Source organism: Bufo bufo, chromosome 2 (genome assembly GCF_905171765.1).
Source record: "Bufo bufo chromosome 2, aBufBuf1.1, whole genome shotgun sequence".
Lineage (NCBI taxonomy): Eukaryota > Metazoa > Chordata > Amphibia > Anura > Bufonidae > Bufo > Bufo bufo.
This window is the reverse complement of record NC_053390.1, coordinates 219,376,354-219,394,269: the sequence shown is the minus strand read 5'-3', so window position 1 is coordinate 219,394,269 and position 17,916 is coordinate 219,376,354. Positions and strand designations below refer to the sequence as shown.

The window sequence follows — 17,916 nt, the reverse complement described above, 5'->3', positions numbered from 1 at the left end:
AACAGGAAACAAAATCTGTTAGGTTCACATTGTAGAAATCCTTCTGTAATGGAAGGAAAACTCATCCCCTATGTGTCTGCTGAGGTTTAGTTTTGGAAGCCCGTCATATTCTAATAGATCTCATAAAATACTCTGTTAGGGCTCATTCACACGGCTGTTGTTCGGCCGTTCCGTGCATTGGGGACCACAATTTGCGGTCCGCAATGCACGGGCAATGTCCGTTCGGCTGCCACGACATATCCAGACTCATTCAACTTGAATGGGTCCGTCTCCCGTCCGCACCGCTACAAAATAGAACATGTTCTATTTTTTTTTTTGTGGTGCGGAGCCATGGACAGAAACACCACGGAAGAACTCCATAATGCTTCCGTGCCTTCGTTCCGCACCGACCTTCCAGATTGCAGCCATATGAATGACCCTCAGATAGATGACTGAGGATAATGATCTTTGGAAACTTCTAAACGATTCTCACTAAGCAAATGATAGGCCTGTTGTCAGCAATCACGGAGGATGGAAAGGACTGGTGGCGTTCTCCATGCACAGCTTGAGCTTTATTGCTTTAACGCTCAAATAGTAACATATATTTTACTACAATTCTGACTACATAGAAAAGAGACTTGTAATAGCAAGGGATTTCCCAGCAGTTGTGAAGAAAGGTAGTAGAAGGCTGGTGCATGAGAATGAAGTCGACCATGCTTAACTGGTGCCCAGGAAATTGAGCCAAGAAGAAAGAAAAAAACCTTTACCCATGTCACCACAATGATGATTTCCGCAGAATTTACTTTGAGGACATTACTAATCCTCTTCTTTCAAATGTGAACAGGGCTTTATACTGATTTCTGGAGGGCTAAGGGGCTCCCCAGATTAGCTGGATACGTTCTATGTGCAATCCACATTTTTGTCACTCATCACTAGAAATTACTATTCTTGTCCACAATACAGGCAAGAATAAGACATTTTCTATCATTTATGAAACGGAACGGACTGATGACATCCATATGCTGTCTTTTTTTTTTTTTTGTGAAATCCATTTGCCAACTGCTATGATATTTTTGTTAGAACCTAGGAGACACATATCTCATCCAAACAGTGATTACTCTACATTTCTATACACACAAGACATGCAATGAGACTTCCAGAAGCAGATACCAGCATTATGACATTCTTCCAGGGCCACCACTAGTGGGGTGGGGTCATTATCGACACCAGTGAACATATCTGAAGTGGCCCTATACTCATAGGGGAGAATTTATAATGAGGGTAATATTACTACTTTAAACCTAACACTTTTGTCTAGAACTGCTACTTCAGTTTTTTGCCACTTCCTAGTGGAGTGGGTTTGCAACTTTCTTTTTGCAATTTCTTTACCTCTTCAGGACACAGGGCGTACAGATACGCCCTGATGTCCTGGTACACCGCGGCAGGCGGTGATCGGAAGCCGGTGCCTGCTCAAATCATTGAGCAGGCACCTTGGCTAAATGCGCGATCTTCTGTATTGGAATGCATTGGCTGTATGAGTAATACAGTGAGTATTACTCATACAGCTTCCGGTCTGTGAGATCCAGGGGGCTGGATCTCACAGGCACGTCACAGGAAGGCAGCGGCGATGCCTCAGGAAGGAATCGCACTGCCCTCCATGCCATCGGGTCCCCCCTACAGCCCCACGGGGACCCGATGGCACCGCCGCCCGCACCATAAAAAGCCGCAAACCGCAGGTCTGAATTGACCTGCGGTTTGCGGCTTTTTATGGTGTGGGCAGCGGCGGTGGTGCCATCGGGTCCCCATGGGGCTGTAGGGGGGACCCGATGGCATGGAGGGCAGTGCGATTCCTTCCTGAGGCATCGCCGCTGCCTTCCTGTGACGTGCCTGTGAGATCCAGCCCCCTGGATCTCACAGGCCGGAAGCTGTATGAGTAATACTCACTGTATTACTCATACAGCCAATGCATTCCAATACAGAAGTATTGGAATGCATTGTAAAGGATTAGACCCCCAAAGTGGGACAAAAAATAAAGTGAAAAAAAAGTTAAAAAAATAAAGTTCCCCCCCAAAAAAAATTAAGCTTCAAGTAAAAATAAACAAAATCGTCATTTTCCCCAAATAAAGTAAAAAAAAAATTGGTAAAAATAGACATATTAGGTATTGCCGCGTGCGTATCGACCGGCTCTATAAACATATCACATGACCTAACCCCTCATGAACTGTGCTATATATAAAAAAAATTGTCACCTTACATCACAAAAGGTACAACAGCAAGCGATCCAAAAGGCGTACGCCCACCAAAATAGTACCAATCTAATCGTCATCTCATCCCGCAAAAAATGAGCCCCTACCTGAGACAATCCCCCAAAAAATAAAAAAAACTATGGCTCAGAATATGGAGACACTAAAACATTTTTTTGGGTTTTAAAAAAGCTGTTATTGTGTAAAACTTACATAAATAAAATAAAAAGTATACATATTAGGTATCGCCGCGTCCATATCGACCGGTTCTATAAAAATATCACATAACTTAACCCCTCAGATGAACACCGTAAAAAATAAATAAAAACTGCTAAAATAAAAAAAAATTGTCAACTTACATCACAAAAAGTGTGTAATAGCAAGCGATCAAAAAGGCATATGCACCCCAAAATAGTGCCAATCAAACCATCATCTCATCCCGCAAAAAATTAGACACTACCTAAGATAATCTCCCAAAAACTGAAAAAAAAACTATGGCTCTCAGACTATGGAGACACTAAAACATGATTTTTTTTTTTGTTGTGTAAAACTTGCATAAATAAAAAAAATTGTATACATATTAGGTATCGCTGCGTCTGTGACAACCTGGTCTATAAAAAAAAAATATAAAAAAATCATATGTACCCTAAACTAGTACCAACAAAACTTACACCCTATCCCGTAGTTTATAAAATGGGGTCACTTTTTTGCAGTTTCTACTTTAGGGGTGCATCAGGGGGGCTTCAAATGGGACATGGTGTCAAAAAAAAACAGTCCAGCAAAATCTGCCTTCCAAAAACCGTATGGCATTCCTTTCCTTCTGCGCACTGCCGTGTGCCCGTACAGCAGTTTACGACCAAATATGGTGTGTTTCTGGAAACTACAGAATCGGGGCCATAAATATTGAGTTTTGTTTGGCTGTTAACCCTTACTTTGTAACTGGAAAAAAAAATATTAAAATGGAAAATCTGCCAAAAAAGTGAAATTTTGAAATTGTATCTCTATTTTCCATTAATTCTTGTGGAACACCTAAAGGGTTAACAACGTTTGTAAAATCAGTTTTCAAATACCTTGAGGGGTGTAGTTTCTAGAATGGGGTCATTTATGGGTAGTTTCTATTATGTAAGCCTCACAAAGTGACTTCAGACCTGAACTGGTCCTTTTAAAAAGTTGGTTTTTGAAAATTCCTTAGAAATTTCAAGATTTACTTCTAAACTTCTAAGCTTTGTAACGTCCCCCAAAAATAAAAGGTCATTCCCAAAATTATCCTAACATGAAGTAGACATATGGGGAATGTAAAGTAATAACTATTTTTGTAGGTATTACTATGTATTATAGTAGAGAAATTGAAACTTGGAAATTTGCAAATTTTTCAAAATTTTTGGCAAATTTGGTATTTTTTTTTTATAAATAAAAAAATAATATTTTTTTACTTCCTTTTACCAGTGTCATGAAGTACAATATGTGACGAAAAAACAATCTCAGAATTGCCTGGATAAGTCAAAGCATTTAAAGTTAACACCACTTAAAGTGACACTGGTCAGATTTGCAAAAAATGGCCTGGTCCTTAAGGTGAAATAAGGCTGTGTCCTTAAGGAGTTAAAGGGAACCTGTCATCAACTGTATGCTGACCTTACTGAGGGCAGCATAAAATAGTGACAGAAATGCTGATTTCAGCGGTGTGTCACTGATCAGCTAAAAGTAAGTGGTTGCTGAGAACCAGCATCATAATCATTGCAGCCCAGGCCTTGAAAAGAGTCAAATCGACCTGAGAAGAGTCATGGATATTCAGAATCTCCTGCTCTCCTGCCTATCTGCTGATGATTGGCTGTTCTCTACTAGAGAGAAAGGGAGAAAACTTGGTAGAAGACTGTCAGTCATCAGCAGGGAAAGCAGGAATTCCTGAATAACCATGACTCTTCTCAGGTGGCCGTGACTCTTTTCCAGGCTGCAATGATTGTGATGTTGGTTTTCGGCAACCACTTACTTTTAACTTTTAAAAGACAGACCGCTGAAATCAACTCGCCTCTCTCTACTTTATGCTGCCGTTAGTATGGGCAGCATAAAGTTGATGACTGGTTCCCTTTTAAAAACAAAAAAATGCAGTAATAAATCTGAAGTGAAAATATTTAACATAGTAAACCATGTCCACTTTCCCACCCACAGTTCTGACCTACAGTAGCACAGATGGTGGTCTCCAGAAATCATGTAATCGTAGAGTTGTCGGTATAGGTATATCTTACAGACAACAATAAATTAATTGTCAAATTACCACCAGTAGATTGAAAGAAAATAAAATCAAAAACATCTGTCCTGTCAAAAAGTCTCCTGGTATTGAACAGACAAGACAGACTTTATTGATAGAACCTCAGAAATTCTAATCTGGGGTTTGATAGAATTCATTGATGTCCATTTGAAACTGGGTTTAGCATAGATGTCATGACAGTAGTGGGAACGGAGCAGAATACTTTCTGGTGTAAATACTACCTTTCTGAATTTATAATAATTTGCTAATGTGCAAAATACATAGGGACATATTTACTATTGCAAATGTGGCAGAATTCTGGCTTTGATGCCTTACATCATATTAAGGATTTTGGACACCTTTTCCATCACATCTGATAAGAGGGTGCAGTTTACTGGAAAGCAGGTGTGGCTTACTGGAAATTGGGTTTAGCACAACTAATGGGTAGAATAATTTAGGTGTAAAGGTGTCCCAGATTTACCATCTTGCATCATCCACTAGGGTAAATCTTCCACATGTGTAGATTGTCTACACTATCTGAATATTAGACTGTATTAGACAATCTGCCCCATTTCTTTTGTTTTTGTTTATTATAAGTGGTTGCATAATGGATGTCATCTGTGAATGTTATGTTTGGAGTCATAGTTGAAGATGTTCCAATAGATCTCCTTCTGGTGCAGGAACAGAAACTTTGTCAGCGTTATGACCAGTTGATGGAAGCCTGGGAGAAAAAAGTGGAGCGTATTGAAAATAATCCACGCCGAAGAGCAAAGGAGAGCAAGATAAGGGATTACTATGAGAAGCAGTTTCCTGAGATCCGCAAGCAGAGGGAGCTTCAAGAACGCATGCAGAGGTTGGTGTTAAATACACAGCCAGTTTTTCATGGCTGCCTTGCATTAATGTATGCACATTTCCATGAAATAAACAAATAAAAAGACTTAATTGAGAAAAGACATTAATAAGCTCGAACTCCTTAAAATATCCCTCCGTGACATTTGCTGCAAAGTCTCACACATTTAATGTATGACCATAGGACGCAGTTCTGATCTATTCGGTTCGCAGCCAGCTGCGGTCAAGAACCGCGCGGCCAATTGGGCTATAGCTGCCCGATATTTAACTAATGAAGAATGCACTGTATAGGTGGTATGAATGCTTAATGGCTGCGCGGTATAGAAGGTGCCACACGACCATTAAGAATTCAGACCGCCTGTACAGTGCAGTCTTCATTAGTTAATTGGCCACGCGGTTCTTGATCACAGCTGGCCGCGACCTGAACGGATACCAATTGCGCCATGTGGTTTTACCCTTAGGGTCCTTTTTATATGTGGAGATAAATTTAGTTAAAATGAGCACCCATCTGCAATATAACGAGTTATAACATTGAAAGACATGCATTTATATGGAACTGAGTTTAAAGGGGTTGTCACACCTACGGCTTTCATCCTTCTCCCTCCAGTCTCAAGGCGTCTATTCAGAGCGTTTGGGGGCTGTGCCTCTTCCTTTGATTGACACAGGCAAGCGGCACTGGCATAATGTAATTCCGCCCCTTGCCTCTGCGTGCGCTCTCCAGAGGCGGCAAGTGTATCTGATCATTAGCAGCTTTGGCGCAGCAAGCGGTTTCCATATTGTGACAACCAATGGTAAGTGGTTGCCACAATATGTTTGCTTCTTTTTCATCCTTTGCTAAATTTTGCTTATGCTGTCTAGCCTCATTTATACATAGACTGCGGGTCTGTGCCAATTTCACCACAGTTGTCATGCTAAATATATACAAATATACGCTGCATCACAATGTATATACAGACTGCAGGTATATACTCCATCATAAATAGATATGTACCCTGCAGTACAGTATATATTGTATACATTGCAGTGTATACAACATATATACTGTAGTCTATATATAGATAATAATAGTAATGCCATCGCTCTGCCGGGTACAAAGATGACAGCAGCTCTGAACCTGTAATAATTTATTCTCTGCTGCCATATTCATATCTGTATATAACAGCTTCAAGGCACATGCCCTAGAGCTCATTCTATACTAATCCATAGTGCATAGGTGGCCGGCGAGGTGAGCCTCAGATTACAGGCATTACAAGGTGGCCGGCGACAGAAGCTAATGTGACAGGAGCTAATGCGCATGCACAAGAGACTATGCGTTCGCTCCCACTATCCCAGCCACCAGAAAGGCTGCCTTTTCTTACTTGCAGAGCACAAGCGCTTCCACCGCTGAAGCAACAGTGGCCATATCCTCTAAAGACGAGCATTTTATAAAAACATGGAAAATTAGAACAGCAGACTTTATGGTAACATAGACTATATTGGTTACTTGTATTGGGTTATTAAACAACATACTGTAAGTATCACGTTATGAGATGAGACAACCCCGTTAAATGTAGCCAAAGACTAAGATCAGGGGAAAAAAAGTTATCATCCCCTGTACTGTTGGTATTGACTTAAATACATTATTTTTAAGCCCTTGTCTGGAACGTCGCTTTATACTCTTTTGAGATATAATAATCAAAATGTGCCAGAATTCTGGTGCAATTTGCATCTGAAAGCTGGTTTACATTCGTTGCACACATTTATTGACAAGATTTTAAAAGAAAGTATATTACTTGTTGAGCTGACACTCTGTAATATACATCTCCATTATTATGGAGCAGTATGATGTAGGAATATAATAAAATTGAAATGCTCTGTTTTTATATGGAAATATGTAACAAAAGTGCTAACTTCGTGGTTGATGATAATTTTCACCTTTTAGCATTTGCATGTTTCCATGTTCTGTTTTCTTGCTCAGCACCTCAGATTGTCTGGAATAAAGTGACATAGGGAACATTAGCTTATAAGTATTATTACATCCAATGAGAGCCTGGGGTATCAAGTGTACTATGAATGTCTGCAGTGGCTATGTTAAGTTGCTCATCCATACAACCTGCTTGTGCATCACTACACATGGTTGAACATTTCAATTCCATCTCTCAGCAGGGTAGGACAAAGGGGAAGCGGTCTGTCCTTATCTGCTGCACGCAGTGAGCATGAAGTGTCAGAAATCATTGACGGCCTCTCTGAGCAGGAGGTAAGGATTCCTTCTGCTTTATTTCCTCTGCTGCAATGTACTAGACTAGAATACAGTCTAGTTGTCATCCTAAAATCCTAAATATCGCTGTGCAAACAGATCTGTAAATCTGGTGACATAAAGTAGAAAAATAATCAAAATCTAAGTAATTAAGTTGGATATTATCTTTATCTCTCTATCAGAAACAAAATATGTAGGGATAACCCCATCTTATAAAGTACTCACTTTGTGATGAGTGGGGGTGTGACATCTGGGACATCAATCCTGAGAATGAAGATTTAGTGCTGCATCCCATTCATAGTTTTACCTGCACACCAGCACTCCTGGCTGAGAACTGCAGCATGCCCCATCATTTAAACTGAGAGTTTCTGCAGTTCCCTGCACAACAGGTGGCCCGGAGCACCATTGTACAGAGGAAGACAGTGAAGGGCCCTATCGTACTGGGGATCAGTGGGTTCAAAGAGGTCAAATCCCCACCAATCACAAGTTAATGGTGTATCCTAGGGAATTACCTTTTAATTTTGTGGTTTCCTTGGTATTCAACTTTTTTTTAGTTGGTGTGAGGAATATGGATTATTATTTTGTCAGCCATGTTCCCACACGAGCAATCAGCTGTCAGATAGCAGAGGTAGTGAACTCCACAGGAGGGCCCTGCTTCAAAGCCCAGCCATATGGCGGAGAACTTCTTGCAGGCCACCTTTGTTTACAATTTCTCACCTCCATTCAGCCAGCCAGGAACCCAGCTAATGGAACAGGATAAACCTCTCTGCAGGGGGTCTAAGCCGTTCCCCATTTCAATCAAAACTTATCAGACATATTGGAGCCGGCGGTTCATAAGGAATTATGAATCCCCTGGCCATCACAGGCCCAAACCGGATACATATTGGTCTCCCTGTGGCCACGATGAACAGGCCCGTGGTCATAGTCTGGCGGTAGAGATGCAGGGGGGGGGGGGGGGGGGAGAGATATACATATCTCCCCACAGAAACCACATAACGGTACCATGCTTGGACTCCATTGGTCCCAGAACCACCTCCCTGCAACATTCTGGTCTGGAGCCATGAGCCCTAATCGGTTTTGTGGCTCATGTGCTGCCAGCCGAGCAGAGGGGGATGTGGACCCCTCCCAGAGGCTTGGAGGGGAGGGGCCGGCTACAGGTTAAAAGGCTTGTGCCAGCAAGTGGGCGTGTCTTTTTCTGAAGGGAAGTCACATCGTGCCATGTGTTTAGAGGGATCCGCAAACCAGCTGACATCACTGCTTCCCATGTGACCACAGCTAAGAACTCCTCACAACCCAAAGGACTCCTATACCTGGTAAACTGACTTTCGCTCTGCTTAACCCGGTTTGTACCACACCATCTGTATTTGTAACCTCAGACCACTGTGTATATCACTTGTGTTTGTATAGTGTATTGTCTAGTGAGCCCTTAAGGTGATTAAATATATAATTTAATCTTGTGCTGTCTAGTATCTCGATCACTAATCCCCTTGTCCGTGTTTCGGCCTTGTAATACGCTACCGCAGGTTGGTTTCTTACCCTATATAATCCCGTTAGCGGACTGGGCTTATATCAAACAAGGAACTGGTGGCAGTCTTTCCGGGCTGAGAACGTGCTGTTTCACTGGGGCAGTGAAAAGGCTCTCTCAGCTTGTTGCCTCTCTGTGCCCGTGTGGACAGGAGGAATCTGTGAAAACTGTACCAAGGGTGTAACGTCATGCCTTGGTAACCAGTGACCATACCGTATCTCATGAGCTCGACGTAGTTGACGTCTGACGTCAGTGGGTGTACGGTATTCGTCACAGTTGGTCTTGCCTGTGATTAACAGTCTTTATATCAGCCAATTAATGTTTGAGCTAAATCTAAATATTGTTAATTGGAAGTTATAACAGCAGTGAGCATACCCGCTTACTGTTCTAATTCTTGTAGCGTAAACCCTCAAGGTTAAGGTTGCACAACAAGCAATGTGTTTTGCATTTAACGGAAAGGCCAGCCCTATGATAGGAATGCCTATTCTTGTCCACAATTGCAGACAAGATTAGGACATGTTCTACCTTTTTTGTAGGGCCATGGAATGGAAGTGCGGATTCAAACAGCGCACAGTGTGCTGTTGCGTCTTTTGTGGCCCCATTGAAATGAATGGATCTGCATCCATTCCGCAAAATTGCAGAACAGATGCAGACTCAACTATACGGTTATGTGTAATGGCCCTAACAGTTGACCCGGAAGCAGCCAATCAGATCTTTACGTTCATAACCCCCCCTCCCCAAACCTACATTGTACTTTTCTGTTGATTCAAACAAATGGAGTTAGCTTGACAGCTGTATTATACCTTTGGCACCTTGCTCTTATTGTCCTCTAATGGGACCCAGTAAAAAAAAAAAGTGAAAGAAGAAGTAAAAACATAAAAAATTCACCCTTTTTTTGTTTGCAAGCATGTTTGTTTACGTAAAAAATTATCACATTTTTAACATCTTATATTTTAGGCTCCATTCACACGTCCGCAATTCTGTTCTGCATTTTGCGGAACGGAATTCCGGACCTATTCATTTCTATGGGGCATTATGTGCTGTCCGGATCCGGAATTGCGGATCCGCACTTCCGGGTCCGCAATTCCGTTCTCGGAAAAAAAAAAAAAATAGAACATGTCCTATTTGATATAAGATTAGGCATTTTCTAGTGCCGGCGATGTGCGGTCCGCAAAATGCAGAACGAACATTGCCGGTGTCCGTGTTTTGTGGATCCGCAAAACACATACGGATGTGTGAATGGACCCTAACACTGTAATAGATGAAAAATCTCAAATTGCTGTATTTCGACCAGTAATGCAATGTAACAAAAAAGGATATAAAAAAAAAATTGTAAAGGCATGTACCCCAAAACTGTTCTAAAACAAGCCCTTATACAGCTGTGTTGACAGAAAAATTAAAAGTTTGCTTTTAGAATGGAGATGAAAAAAAGCAACAACAAAAAAGTCCTTAAAGAGGACCTGTCACCGCTCCTGACATTCCGGTTTAATAGCATCATGCATTCCCCATGTAATAACAATTCTGGAACATCTGTTTTTATGGCTCTATGTTGTGTCATTCCTTTATTATTCCTGCTAGAAGTTATGAATGAATTGCTAGCAGTCTGCAGTAAGGGTACAGGGGGGAGGTAACCAGTTGGGGGGCGTGTACCTGCACAGACTGACTCTATGCAATCAGTGCTGCCAGACTGTGCAGGTACACCCCCCAACTGGTTACCACCCCTCTGTACCCTTACTGAATGTTAATAGCAATTCATTCATAACTTAGAGTGCAAATAAAGGAATGGTACAAGATAGAGCTTTAATAATAGATGCTCCCGAATTCTATTACATGGGGAATGCATGTAGCTATTAAAACAGACATGTCAGGAGCGGTGAAAGGTCCTCTTTAAAAAGTTTCTCCAGGATTATTATAATGATGACCTTTCATCAGGATAGGCCATCCTTATCAGACCTGTAAGGGCCCAACGGTCTGCAAGCCCTCTAGCTGATTGCGATTAACTCCAGTACTGCACAGCTCCACACACCACGTAATGGGCAGAGTGGGTTAATCCTCATTCACACGTCAGTGTTTTGGTCAGTGCTTCCCATCAGTGATTGTGAGCCAAAACCAGGAGTGTAGGCTTCAGAGATCAGGTATAGTGAAAAGATCTGCACCTGTTCTGTTCTGCATAAGACTGTTTTGACGGATGGGGTCCATGGCGTTTCATGGCACTGATTGGAGAACCTTTCCATAAACAATGTTGAAGAAATAATGGGATATAATTTTACAGAATAATTTATCTTTATAACAGGTCTTTGATACTGGAACATTTCAGATGTGAAAGGAAGGTGTGACATTGCTCTTACAATGATAATGAGAAGTATTGGCATAAAAATGGTACATTTTGTGAAAGAACAATTTAGTATTTATGGTAAATGTCATTCAGACCTGGGTAGCTGCCAAAATCTATCCAAAAGTAAAGTCTTCCGTTATAACAGCAATGATATCTGCTGCAAAGACGTCAGCTTATAGGCAAGCTATGTTTAACAAATGAGGCAGATCTCTTGTGTATCTTCTAGGACTGCAGTAAACAATTATTTTAGTAATCGAGTATTCTACCGATTAATTTTACGATAAATCAAGTACTCTAATAAGAAAAAATTAATTAATACTGTTTTCCTTTATAAAAACTCATCAATCCTCAACACCCTTCGTTCCCCCCAGTGCCATCAGCTCTCCCCCACCCCAGTGCCATCAGCTCTCCCCCACCCCAGTGCCATCAGCTCTCCCCCACCCCAGTGCCATCAGCTCTCCCCCACCCCAGTGCCATCAGCTCTCCCCCACCCCAGTGCCATCAGCTCTCCCCGACCCCAGTGCCTTCAGCTCTCCCCCACCCCAGTGCCTTCAGCTCTCCCCCACCCCCAGTGCCTTCAGCTCTCCCCCACCCCAGTGCCTTCAGCTCTCCCCCACCCCAGTGCCATCAGCTCTCCCCCACCCCAGTGCCATCAGCTCTCCCCCACCCCAGTGCCATCAGCTCTCCCCCCCCATTGCACCATCAGCTCTCCCCCACCCCAGTGCCATCAGCTCTCCCCCACCCCAGTGCCATCAGCTCTCCCCCACCCCAGTGCCATCAGCTCTCCCCCACCCCAGTGCCATCTTCCCCTGCATGCAATCCATTGCCATGTCCTCCCCTGTAGTTACCGTGCAAAGGTTACTACCCCGCTGCTCCCCAGTAGTCACCCCACTGCCCCTCAGTAGTCACTGCACAGGGGTCACCCCACTGCCCCCCAGTAGTCACTGCACAGGGGTCACCCCACTGCTCCCCTGTAGTCACAGCAGTAATACCATAGTGTTGGAATTCAGGAGCCTTGGAGAGCCTAGTGCTGCTGCCACCCAGCTTTCCCAGGCACAGATCTCTATGGGCAGCAGGCTTCCTACCTGCGTCTATGGCAAAGCGGATCCTGGCCAATGCCTCCTGGTGCTCCCTGGCCTCTAGCAGCTCGGCGATATCCCAGTGCTGCCAGCTCTTCCTGGGCACACACTGCCAGCTGCCTGAGCTGCACACAGGTCCGGCGGGGCTGGTGCCCCATGCCCCCGGCACAGCCGGCAGCACTTCCTGGGCTCTCCCCACAGACAGGGCCAGCAGTAAGTGTGCCCGCACAGCACAGTGACCGGGTCCGGCAGGAAGCCGCCACAACCCGGGCACCGCAGCACACACTTCACTCACTCTCCGTGGTCGCATGATTTAAACGAATCCTCGTTGCAGTGAAATTACATTGAGGATTTTCTTGACTCGATTACATTGAGTAATCGTTACAGCCCTATCTTCACTTCTTCCTTCTGTCCATTGCTGTCACACATACAGGAGATTTAGGTGAAGGACTATCTTTTTTATTTTGTGTAGGCCAGTGTAGGGTTGGGCGATATACCGGTATCACGATATACCGCGGTATTAAAAAAAAGGCGATATGGCGATATCGCTGTTTCCTAATTACCGCTGTATTTTGTGACGTCATAGAAGCGGTCATGTGCGCTGACCGCTTCTAAATCTGCGGCCGCCCGCCCCAGCATGATTCCATACCAATTGCTGCCCGCAGCGCCAACCCAGGCTCCCATAATGCTACTGACGTCTGACGTCGGAATCAGATGACAGGCGAGGCTTGCGGCGGCTCTCTTAGCAGTTCGGCGTGGGGGAAGGAATTCTGTGACTCTCATTACCGGCACCCGACCTCTGAGAGGACGCTGTGATACGCACAATTAACCCCTCAGGTATGGCACCTGAGGGGTTAATTGCGCGGATCACAGCGTCCTCTCAGAGGTCGGGTGCCGGTAATGTTCTTCAGTCTCTGCATTGGTGGCAGTGGGCAGTGCGCCTCCCCAGTATCAATCATTGGTGGCAGTGGTCACAGGGTCCCCCCCCCCCCCCCCCATCATTGGTGGCAGTGGGCAGTTCCGATCGGAGTCCCAGCAGTGTAATGCTGGGGCTCCGATCGGTTGCCATGGCAGCCAGGACGCTACTGAAGTCCTGGCTGCCATGGTATGTTAGTGAGCAGCATTATACTCACGAGGCCGCCGGGCACTCCTCCTTCTCATAGGTCTGTGCGGCGCATTGCTAATGCTATAAGCATTAGCAATGCGCCACACAGACAGAATGAGCGCCCGGCGGCCACAGTGCACGTGAATATAATGCTGCTCACTAACATACCATGGCAGCCAGGACTTCAGTAGCGTCCTGGCTGCCATGGTAACCCATCAGAGCCCCAGCATTACACTGCTGGGACTCCGATCGGACTGCCCACTGCCACCAATGATGGGGGGGGGGGGGGGACCCTGTGGCCACTGCCACCAATGATTAATACTAGGGGGGCGGTTGAGTTACAAGAGGGAGAGGCTGGGGGCACATGGGGGGCTGAACAGAGGCTGGGGGGCTGATCAGAGGCTGGGGGCTGTTTTTTGGACTTTTGGTTGGTCAGTGGTCACAAAATAAATGTGTTATTTTTTTAATTGTTATAATTGGTATCGGTGAGTACTTAAATAAAAGTATCGGTACTCGGTCAAAGAAAAAAATGGTATCGGAACATCCCTACTATAAAGTTTAAACCACTCGTTCTGGTACAGAATTAACCCTGTAATGTTTTTGTTACTAGAAGTCAATTGACTAGTTACAGATGCCCGAAATGGTGAAAAATGACATATAAAAGTATAACAATTAACGTCTCCTTGTGGCTGCCTGGCTGTCCCCATACAGTATAACGTCTCCTTGTGGCTGTCCCCATACAGTATAATGTCTCCTTGTGGCTGCCTGGCTGTCCCCATACAGTATGTCTCCTTGTGGCTGCCTGGCTGTCCCCATACAGTATAATGTCTCCTTGTGGCTGCCTGGCTGTCCCCATACAGTATAACGTCTCCTTGTGGCCCACATACAGTATAGTGTCTCCTTGTGGCTGTCCCCATACAGTATAATGTCTCCTTGTGGCTGCCTGGCTGTCCCCATACAGTATGTCTCCTTGTGGCTGCCTGGCTGCCCCCATACAGTATAAGGTCTCCTTGTGGCTGCCCCATACAGTGTAACGTCTCCTTGTGGCTGCCCCATACAGGGTAACGTCTCCATGTGGCTGTTCCCATACAGTGTAACGTCTCCTTGTGGCTGCCCCCATACAGTATAATGTCTCCTTGTGGCTGCCCCATACAGTGTAACGTCTCCTTGTGGCTGCCCCATACAGGGTAACGTCTCCATGTGGCTGTTCCCATACAGTGTAACGTCTCCTTGTGGCTGCCCCCATACAGTATAATGTCTCCTTGTGGCTGCCCCATACAGTGTAACGTCTCCTTGTGGCCGCCCCATACAGTGTAACGTCTCCTTGTGGCTGCCCCATACAGTGTAACGTCTCCTTGTGGCTGCCCCATACAGTGTAACGTCTCCTTGTGGCTGCCCCATACAGTGTAACGTCTCCTTGTGGCTGCCCCATACAGTGTAACGTCTCCTTGTGGCTGCCCCATACAGTGTAACGTCTCCTTGTGGCTGCCCCATACAGTGTAACGTCTCCTTGTGGCTGCCCCATACAGTGTAACGTCTCCTTGTGGCTGCCCCATACAGTGTAACGTCTCCTTGTGGCTGCCCCATACAGTGTAACGTCTCCTTGTGGCTGCCCCATACAGTGTAACGTCTCCTTGTGGCTGCCCCATACAGTGTAACGTCTCCTTGTGGCTGCCCCATACGGTGTAACGTCTCCTTGTGGCTGCCCCATACGGTGTAACGTCTCCTTGTGGCTGCCCCATACGGTGTAACGTCTCCTTGTGGCTGCCCCATACGTGTAACGTCTCCTTGTGGCTGCCCCATACGGTGTAACGTCTCCTTGTGGCTGCCCCATACGGTGTAACGTCTCCTTGTGGCTGCCCCCATACGGTGTAACGTCTCCTTGTGGCTGCCCCATACAGTGTAACGTCTCCTTGTGGCTGCCCCATACGGTGTAACGTCTCCTTGTGGCTGCCCCATACGGTGTAACGTCTCCTTGTGGCTGCCCCATACGGTGTAACGTCTCCTTGTGGCTGCCCCATACGGTGTAACGTCTCCTTGTGGCTGCCCCATACGGTGTAACGTCTCCTTGTGGCTGCCCCATACGGTGTAACGTCTCCTTGTGGCTGCCCATACGGTGTAACGTCTCCTTGTGGCTGCCCCATACGGTGTAACGTCTCCTTGTGGCTGCCCCATACGGTGTAACGTCTCCTTGTGGCTGCCCCATACGGTGTAACGTCTCCTTGTGGCTGCCCCATACGGTGTAACGTCTCCTTGTGGCTGCCCCATACGGTGTAACGTCTCCTTGTGGCTGCCCCATACGGTGTAACGTCTCCTTGTGGCTGCCCCATACGGTGTAATGTCTCCTTGTGGCCCCAAGTTGTTTTTTTCTTCTAAATGGGCATTAATCGCGATAAATTTCTTAATATAGTTATCGTGGGAATATTTTTGATATCGTCCAACCCTAGGCCAGTGGTGGCAAAACTATGGCATGGACAGAGCCCTCTCTGTGGGCACCCAGGCTCCGGAAAAAAGTCTAAGTTGTACCAATATGCCTTAGACTTTTCCTACCATTCATCAGCGCAGGGCGCACTATGAACGGCACAGGCAGTGCACTGAATGTAGGCAGGCTATTACATGGAAGATATACTTGATTAGACTGTAGTATTCAGGTTAAATTGCCGTGTTGGACAACAAAACCTATAATAGAACCGACCAATAACCCCACAATAATACGCACGAGATAATATATAAAATATGACACAAAAATTTATTGAGCATAATTAGACATATACATTGGTGAAAATAAATGATGGGGGGAACCCCGAGGGTACCTCCACCCAAACCCCTGTTATACAAAGACCGGCTAGTAGCACCAACTGGACAGAAGTCCACCAGATCCATGGGAAATAGTATTAATGACAAAAAAACACCATTATCCTAAATTGCCGTGTTGGCACTTTGCAATAAATAAGTGGGTTTTAGGTTACAGTTTGGGCACTCAGTCTGTAAAAGGTTCGCCATCACTGGTGTAGACTATGAATTGTGCGCCAGTCTCTACCTTTTTATTTAGCGTAGGCCATCAATTGTGAGTCAGTCTCTACCTTTTTATTTAGCATAGGCCATGAATTGTGTGCCAGTCTCTACCTTTTTATTTAGTGTAGGCCATGAATTGTGTGCCAGTCTCTACCTTTTTATTTAGTGTAGGCCATGAATTGTGCGCCAGTCTCTACCTTTTTATTTAGTGTAGGCTATGAATTGTGCGCCAGTCTCTACCTTTTTATTTAGTGTCGGCTGAGTTGTGCGTCATTCTCTACCTTTTTATTTAGGTTACTAATTATTTGTTTAGAAAATTTTTATGTCGGAGCTATAGAGAAAGTCTTGTGACTGACGTGGCATGAGCCTGTATGGTGTGACATCGATTACTGCCAGATGTTTCATTGACGCCAACTGTTTGTATCTGCCCATCTGCAGACCCCCACTAAAATCTTTCAACTACTTGTAAATGCTTGACAACTGCCTCCTACACAGGCTCATCGGTGGTCGTGGATAACATTACCCCTACCAAGGATATTCCTATTCATGGTTATCAGTGTTTTAGTTTGCGGATTGCTCTGTGAATTTTACCTTGACACGGACATACTATTGTCAAAGAACAATGTGCAGAGCTGTGCAATGTCCATTTTCTTCTCTACATGTGTATATTTTTTCTTGTAGAACCTGGAGAGGCAGATGCGTCAGCTGGCAGTTATTCCTCCCATGCTGTTTGATGCAGAGCAGCAGCGTATTAAGTTCATTAATATGAATGCCTGATCTGGATGACCCCATGAAGGTGTACAAGGAGCGACAGGTCATGAATGTGGAGTCGAAACAAGAGAAGGATACCTTCCGGGAGAGTAAGTTCTTCCATTCAGTGTGTGCAGCCAGCATTCACATTCACGCCAAGGTGCCTACTTAATTTCTACGGATTCTTTGTTCTGTTTGCATTAAAGAGGTTGTGTACCTTTAATAAACCCATTTTTATATACCCTATTAAGAATTCTTACTCTTATATACAGAGGGGGGTTGCTTCTATTCAGTATCTTATCTCTTAACCAATATGGCGGAGCAGTCCCAAAGAACAACCGAACGCTGGAGACCTGTCCCGTCCTGCAGTACCAGTTGATTTTTGATTGGACACTGCACAATGCATGATTATCGCTGTGGTGGCACTGCAGGACATTTTAATACTCGCTTCTAGGTCTTCTGAATAGATTAAAAGCTGATCACTGAGGGCTCTAGAGGGGACAGGTATGTGTCAAACTTCTAACAAGTAGGGATTGTCCAAAGGCAGACAGCCCC

At 44.8% G+C, this 17,916-nt stretch overlaps 1 protein-coding gene across 1 annotated transcript in view; it reads left to right on the top strand.

Annotated features, from left to right (window-relative positions):
* Positions 1 to 17,916, top strand: part of NCOR2 (nuclear receptor corepressor 2) — a 450,727-nt gene that overhangs the window by 241,026 nt on the left and 191,785 nt on the right. The window contains 4 exon segments of the mRNA XM_040416221.1: positions 5,148 to 5,320; positions 7,462 to 7,552; positions 17,293 to 17,385; positions 17,387 to 17,475. Coding sequence (XP_040272155.1) covers positions 5,148 to 5,320; positions 7,462 to 7,552; positions 17,293 to 17,385; positions 17,387 to 17,475 — 446 coding nt within the window.